We start from the raw sequence: 7,879 nt of genomic DNA, 5'->3' as shown, positions 1-7,879 counted from the left end.
TGGCCAATACGCTGATTATTCGAAGGAATTGGGTCTTCGACATGTCTTGGAATCTTATATGATGGTTTGGAATATGTTATGCATTGTATTAAGATAAGACTTTTATCATCATGGTTTGTTCCTTTGTTTCTCACGACTTTAGTGCCGCCCTCTGACCGCCCGAAGTTCAATTGAAACAACAGAAACGCAATAATTTTGAATCAAGTCACTAGTAGATTTGATAATAAACCATTTAATCTGTGGCTCTGTAGTGTTTAACCCTCGTAGATGAATGGAACGGGTCAAGAGAAATATGTTTTAGTTGTGTTTGTTGTTATTAGAATTGTAGAAATAGTTAATACCAAAACACTGAATGGATACCCAATCAGGTCTAGCACGTTGAACTTTTGTTAAAAATTGAGACTACGGCCCTTCTTAACTGTACCGAGCTGGCTAACCTGCCGTGCGGTAGATTCGTTCGGTTCTGCGGCATGGTGATATGTACAGGACATGCAGAACCAGGAGTGCTATCTGGTGAGGTATACTGTCCACAGTAAGTCGGTCGTACGCCAGCAGAATGACAAGTATCGTAATATGTTGGTGTTTAACGGTGTTACCGAAACGGTACGGGATGACATAACGTTCGATCAACGAAAGACACTGGTTGGTTGTTACTGTGCCAGGCCAGAATCCATGGGCGGCAAGGAACGGGGATGGGACAGGAGATTGGTTGAGATCGCCTTGATGTGAATAACCGCCCCGCGAAGACATGCTTGGTGAAGCTGAACAGCAACTACCACGACTGACCGATCAACATCGTCATCGAAGTAGCAGGCTTCCTTAGGGTCGATCCGGCACTTGACGGCACTGGAGACAACACGGGGATGGAGGAGTTCGAGTGCAATTTTACCGAACATGAGACAACACATCCCACAGCCATGAGTGTGCGTAAGCTACCCCCATTGGAATCGACCATGCTTCCCAGGATGCGTCCAACGACATACAAGGATCTGCGCAACCTGCTCACCCAGTGTCTGTTTGGGGACGGTGTTGCCTCCGACTATCTGATCTGCCATCTTGTATTGTCCGTGTACAAACGGGACTATGGGGAATGTAGAGAACAGTTTTGTCTGAATCTGATCTGAGCAATATTCCAGCGGAAGTGTTGTCCGGATACACACGATCCCTGTACGGGCTGTTCGAGGTGCTACTTCCCGCCAGCCACTTTCTGCCTATTACGCACGAAAACATGAACACGATACCTTTTGCACCTAGATAATAATTCTTTTAATGTTTCTAACGTACTTTTTTCAGATCCCCATGGGTAAAGTAGGACTACATCAACCAGATCGATTATCACGCCGACTTACCGGTGCTGGTCCTGAGCGAAAGGAAAAGCATGCTGCCGGTAAGCCAAGACACGATAATTACATGACAATTCTAACATCTAAGAATTATAATGGAACTTTTCCTACAGAGCAATTGCTATCTACCGATCGCACCGAATGCAGAAACAATCAAACAGATCAACAAAACGATTGAAGCCACCCGGCACAACATCGCTCCGAAGATTAACGATATGCGCCGCCTTCTGACCATTGCCGAGTTGCATGAGCTCGATATGAACACGCACGATCCGGCCGGGAATAGTGCAGTGGACAATCTGGCCCGCATCCACACTCTGAAACCAACGAGAAGGTTTTAAGTGTTTTCGAGCCAGTAAACATCTAAATCGAAACACGAAACTACAAACAACGGCCAGAAACTCGCTGTACAAGGACTCGGAAGCTGTACGATCAGTTGCTGACCAAACCGCATGGTTGCATTTTGATGGATGATGAAAAATGACGAATAAGGACATGCATTTGGTTTTGTATAAGAAAAAGTGCCTTAAGAAACGAATTTTGCCATTTATTAGGACTCGTGCTGGTCCAGTCAGGCCGTCGTTATAGCAAGGACGTGCTACAATGGAACAACGTTGGTGTGAAACTCATATCAGAAAACCTGATTCCACCAAATAGCCCCCAGTTTCGCCAAATAGAGCGATATTGGGCAATAATGAATCAATAATTTGAGAAAAAAGGGAGCAGTACCTAAGCGCATCATACAAATGTAGAATTGGCGGAAATTACTAGCCAGTTCAGTGAATGAAGCAGCATGTGTACGCCGGTTTATAGGCAGTATCAATAGAAAAATTCGGGAATTTATTCGAAAAGGCAAAGCATATTGTTTCATATATATTTTTTTTAAATACATTACAACAAAACCTATGATTCTTCCAAACAACGAAATTGGATTAATGATATAAAAGATACACGCAATGCAAAGTGCCCCATTTCTAAATGATCTAAGCCTTATTTAAAAGAAATGTTTTAATATGAATAAAGAACTTAAATTTAAAAACAAAATCCACACATGAATTGAGTTAATGAGGTTCTGATAGCACAAAATGCGCTTAATCGTTACGGAACTCTTCTTCGCGTCGTCAATCTAAAAGATAACGCCAATCAATAACTAACTAACAGGGAAACACAAAAATAATGGTAGAAAAACGATAAGATAACGTAAAAAGGGAGTGATGTAATGAACGAAACCAAACGGAGAAGCTTTTTGCGCAAACAGACCAAGCATAAACAATTAGCGATCTTTTACCATTTAATTTAGTGTTGCAACATTTTCATTCATTTTTGCATCAGTTGACTACGCATAAAACGCTAAAAGAGTTGTTTAGACTGTCTGTCTTGGCATCGCAATTAAACAGTCATTTTCATACGAACGAAAAAAAGTAGAAGCTCAATCATTCCACCCGTTGATGTCGACCGGTGTTGGACGATTCTTGAATATGTTTGATTTGAAGCCACTTGAAGGCCCGAGTCCGAGAAGTACCGCAACGGGCCCAAAACATTTCATCATGTACATTGTACACCGATTCTTCTCCTCTAATCCTCAAATGAGGTGTGTATTTCGTTTCGTTGTGTGTGTGTGGTTCGTGGTGTTTGGGGGACAGGTTCGAATTTCAACGTCAAATGTATAAAACTACGCTACCGATGGATGGATCCATATCAGTCGTGCTTTAGCGATACGTAGGTGCGTACCCTACCCAAAACCCCTGAATGGAGCTGTACTACAACATTGTGTCGCCACCGTGCCAGAGCGTGCTGCTCGTGGGCAAAAAACTGGGCATCACGTTCGACCTAAAGGAAGTGAATCCTCATCTCCCGGAAGTGCGCGAACAGTTGCGGAAGGTTAGTGAGGCAACGGAAACGGGGAACGCCGAACGAATGTGCGCTTCATTAAGCTTCATTAATCATTGGCCGCTCTGTGTTACCGCCCTTTAGTTCAATCCCCAACACACCATACCGACGTTCGTTGAGGATGGACACGTCATTTGGGAGTCGTACGCGATCGCCATCTATCTGGTGGAGAAGTACGGCAATGGCGACGATGCGCTCTACCCGCGCGATCCGAAGGTACGGTCCGTCGTGAACCAACGGCTGTTCTTCGATAATGGCCTAATGTTCAAGAGTGCCATCGAGTACGTGGAGTGTATTTTGAAGAAAAAGCTCGAACCAACGGAAGAAATGCAGCAGCGGCTGAAGAAAGCGCTTGGATTGTTGGAGTCGTTCGTGAAGGAGCGAGCGTTCGTCGCCAGCGATCATCTAACGATCGCCGATATCTGTCTGCTGAGCAGTGTGACGCTGCTAACCGGCATCAAGTACGATCTGGCCGCCTTCCCGGGCATTACGGCCTGGGTCGCTCGTGTTACCGGTGAGCTTCCGGACTACGGCGAGTTCCACAAGGAGCTGTACGAGAAGAGCATGGAGTACATTAAAACGCTGTAGGAAGGAAAATACGGTGGCGGTTGACGCGGTGCATTTGTCTCGAATTTATTGAACACAGAGCTTAATATACTCATGAGAAGGGGAACAAACATATTGAGGTTGATCGTAATATTATTAAGATATTTGTTGAGAAAACAATTAGTTGTATGTTTAGCAACATTTTGCGCCATGTAACTGATCTTCAATCACGTGTTATCGACGAGAACTACTGTTATAAACAGAGTATAGTCCTTATTACTGACCTGACCACTTCGTGCCGTGATGGTCAGCATACTAAAATATTGTCAGGATGTCAGGGTGTACAGGCCAGACCTGACCGACAACGGTTGTCTATCATGTCAAATATGCGGAAGCACTAAGATGCTCTTTATATATACAACAATTGGCAAACAATACCTAGGCAACTAATTATGTCATGATTTTTATTTAAACAACAGTTGTTCCTTTGAATATTTTGTAATACAATACAGACGCAGACAAATTAGTGTTAAAGTAATTGTTTTTACATTGCTGTAGGTAAATGTTTCATATTGTACGAGTGAATAATTATTGGCAGTAATGGCTAGCGTCAATTACAATAACTGATTCATTGCTGTAGCTAAATGTTTCATATTGTACTTTTCTCTCATACTCTTTGTGTTTATCATTATGTTTCATGCATATGTCAATGTGTGAAACAAACATAAATAGAAAAAATCCTTTTAATGATTGGTTTTTTGGTGCAATTATGGAATAAAATGCTGAAGGAAGTTACATACATATTTCTGTATCAAATGTGTCACAAAAGCACCACCCAAATCGTCTGATATCATATCGATTAATGGAACGATTACAACTTGATGGTGGTACGTTAGCCGAGAGTGAAATTATTCATGCATCCGCACACCTGTAACCTGCACCTCGCTCTCCCATCGAACGATCGATTGTGTGAGTAAACATTCGGCCAGAATCATTATGACGCTGCTGAATGTACGATGTAGAATGACAGAGGAAGGTGTGGGGAACCAACCATATCCAACGAAAAAAAAAACAACATAATTGCTGTTACACCCCTACGGCACAAGGGCGTGTGTATGTGGAACGATTCATATCGCTGTCCACAAACACACACGCACACTTATTTTTACAGAAAATTTGACCAGTCATGCTGGAGCGTTTTGCCTGGGTTCAAAATATCACACCAGATTAGTGTTGGTGTGTATTCTGACATCATCTAGCATCGTTCGTACAATGGAAACCCTCTTCAACAGTGACGGTATTAGTGTCGGGCGTCTCGCAATACATATTATAAAACCACCGGTAAACGCCGGCCCTCGGTACAGTTCAGAGCAAGCTACTGCTGCCTAACAACGGTCGACCAGCGCGTCACACAAAGTTAAACCACGTAGATCGCCGTAGTCAGTTCAGATGGATTACTATTACAGCCTCATTTCACCGCCCTGCCAGAGCGCAATCCTGGTTGCCAAGAAGCTGGGCATTACGCTGAACCTGAAGAAGACGAACATACACGATCCTGTTGAACGTGATGCATTGACTAAGGTAAGCTGGAAGCTGGAAGCTGGATGACTGAAGACGGACATTTTCGTGCTAATCGGCTCCTGTTTGTAGCTTAATCCGCAACATACCATCCCCACGCTGGTGGACAATGGGCACGTCGTGTGGGAATCGTACGCGATCGTGACGTATCTGGTGGAGGTGTACGGCAAGGATGACACGCTCTACCCGAAGGACCCGAAGGTGCGGTCCGTCGTGAACCAGCGGCTCTTCTTCGACATTGGCACGCTGTACAAGCAAATCATCGACATTATCCATCTGGTGGTGAAGAAGGAGCAGCCGACCGACGAGCAGATGGAGAAGCTGAAGAAAGCGATGGATCTGCTGGAGCACTTCCTTACCGAACGATCGTACGCGGCCGCCGATCACCTGACGGTGGCGGACATCTGTCTGCTCGGCAGTGTGACCGCACTGAACTGGCTGAAGTACGATCTCGAACCGTTCCCGCTTGACGATAAGTTTCGGTGGGATCGGGTGCTCAACTGGGAAAGGTGGACTACGCCTAATTCCGGAAGCGCGACGGACGGTACAAGCGACCCGACCGAAGCAGATGGACGTGGATCTGCTCGTACGCAAAACATCTGTCTGAGTGTGAAAAAAGTGATCTCGGAAGGCGGGATGAGTGAAGGACGTGGAGGAACAGTGCAAGGGATTGTGTAACTGCATTAGCAACACCTCAAGTGGTAGACTATTGTGTCAGGGATGAAAGGTGATAAATGAATTAAAGTATTAAGTGCACTTTCGTGCCACCCATGAGTCCACATTTTCGTTCAACCTAAATATATGTTATCTAATCTAATGTTTAGCTTCTGATTATTACAAAGTCACAAATAGGGGCTGTTGACTGTATAAGTTTATTGTCATACAGTTTAGTACGAGCTGTCTGATACTCTCAACCAAGGCGTTAATTTTTCTGCGACTGTTAACTGCATCTCTTTATTATCCGTGAGCGGTAATGAATGAAATTAAAAAAAACAGGACACTTAGACATCGACATTCATTTCAATAGTAAATGACTGAAAAACAATACCATCTGCAGCATCGGCATCGAGCTACAGGATCTAAAAGATAGCTTTAATGTTTGTGGTGTCGTAGAAGTTGGTTAAAAAAGGAAATTCCCTCAAGTGTGGTGTTTTCTTGATTTTAGTTTGTTTTTGAAATTCCTTTATTTATGGTTTGGTCGGTCTACAGCTCGAGCATGATTTTGTTATATGGTGCCCCTATGTTACTATCTATGCTAGTATGCATACATTGTTTTAAAAAAAATACACATTGTTTGCATCTCACAATCACAATCGGCGTTGCTATTAAATCAGTCTCTAGAATAGCGAACATTGGTTGCGCAAAGTATATTTGCTTCAGGAGGTGACATTATAGCTTAAATTAAGCATTGTTGTTCATATCCTTAAGTTTTAATTTGTGCTATGTGCAATTTGATTTTAATAGCATCTAAGACTCATTTCAAAATGATCAGTTTGCTTTCGAGCTAATTGCCTAGACGTCAGTTCATCATATGCTTAATTATTGCATGATATAGTTTAGCAGTTGGGCAAGCCATGCAGTTAATTGAATAAATTAATTTAACCATAATTAAATAACTACACAATATAAGCAACCGGGACAATTCACTATGAAAGATCGAAGCGATCGCAGCTAAGATCTAGCTATGATCCAGGGTATTCTAGAAAACTAATTAATTGTATTGTATATAGTGTTCATAGTGCCTACAGAATATGGATCGTGAAGCTCAGGTTGACGCAGTGTACATTGACTTCCAGTCTGTGTTTGACTGCATCTTCCACGAAATACTACTCGTAAAACTAACAAAACTGGTTTTCATCCTGGGTGAAGTCCTATCCTCTAGAACCGTACCTACTAAATGTGAATTGAATCACAACGCTCATACACGTTCACTAGCACGTCTCGGATTCCGCAGGATAGCAACCTTGCACCTCTGCTATACCTGTTCTACATCAATGACCTGTCAAACATTCTGCTCGTGGAAGCATATCTTACCTATGTCGATGGTTTAAAGATGTTTACTGTGGTCAAAGGCACAAGCGACTGTCAGGGCCTGCAAGAAATGCTTGACCTATTCGGAGAATGGTGTATCCGAAATCGATTAAAGCTGTGTCCAGTTAAATGCCAGACTATATCCATCACTAGAGCACGTCACCCGATTAGGCATAATAATGTAATCTGTAATACCTCGCTGATGCGCACATCCTGCATATGAAATCTTGATGTCTTGCTGTAGATTGTAAACTCACGTTTCATGAACATCTTAAAGGCCGGGGGAGGTCCGTACTCGCTAGTGTAATTTAGATTTTCACTAGCGGATCTGGCGGCGGCTATTGGAAGCTTTTTATGGTCATCGAAGGTCGAGCAGGATCTCAAAATAAAGTATTATTTTCATCGCTATTCAAACCGAAAATGGATGCAATGCGTGCAGAACATGTGTATCTACCTTTTACAAAACTTGTACGATTTAAGCAAAAACATGG

At 43.1% G+C, this 7,879-nt stretch overlaps 2 protein-coding genes across 2 annotated transcripts; both read left to right on the top strand.

Moving 5' to 3' along the window:
- Positions 1-3,055: 3,055 nt before the first annotated feature.
- LOC120894586 (glutathione S-transferase D5-like) lies at positions 3,056-3,912 on the top strand. The gene is made up of 2 exons (XM_040297272.1): positions 3,056-3,224; positions 3,318-3,912. Exons 1-2 carry the CDS (start codon positions 3,093-3,095, stop codon positions 3,819-3,821), a joined length of 636 nt encoding a protein of 211 aa, XP_040153206.1. The 5' UTR covers positions 3,056-3,092; the 3' UTR covers positions 3,822-3,912.
- A 1,212-nt stretch (positions 3,913-5,124) lies between these two features.
- Positions 5,125-6,035, top strand: LOC120908434 (glutathione S-transferase D5-like). The gene is made up of 2 exons (XM_040319415.1): positions 5,125-5,360; positions 5,430-6,035. Exons 1-2 carry the CDS (start codon positions 5,229-5,231, stop codon positions 6,033-6,035), a joined length of 738 nt encoding a protein of 245 aa, XP_040175349.1. The 5' UTR covers positions 5,125-5,228.
- Positions 6,036-7,879: the final 1,844 nt, after the last annotated feature.

Source organism: Anopheles arabiensis, chromosome 2 (genome assembly GCF_016920715.1).
Source record: "Anopheles arabiensis isolate DONGOLA chromosome 2, AaraD3, whole genome shotgun sequence".
Taxonomy (NCBI): domain Eukaryota; kingdom Metazoa; phylum Arthropoda; class Insecta; order Diptera; family Culicidae; genus Anopheles; species Anopheles arabiensis.
Note: the sequence above shows the minus strand (reverse complement) of the source record. Positions and strands in the feature narration are given on the sequence as shown.

Coding starts and splice junctions, on each gene's coding strand:
- LOC120894586 (XM_040297272.1), top strand. CDS start 3,093: ATGGAGCTGTACTACAACATTGTGTCGCCACCGTGCCAGAGCGTGCTG. Junction 3,225..3,317: donor TGCGCGAACAGTTGCGGAAG/GTTAGTGAGGCA, acceptor ACCGCCCTTTAG/TTCAATCCCCAACACACCAT.
- LOC120908434 (XM_040319415.1), top strand. CDS start 5,229: ATGGATTACTATTACAGCCTCATTTCACCGCCCTGCCAGAGCGCAATC. Junction 5,361..5,429: donor AACGTGATGCATTGACTAAG/GTAAGCTGGAAG, acceptor TCCTGTTTGTAG/CTTAATCCGCAACATACCAT.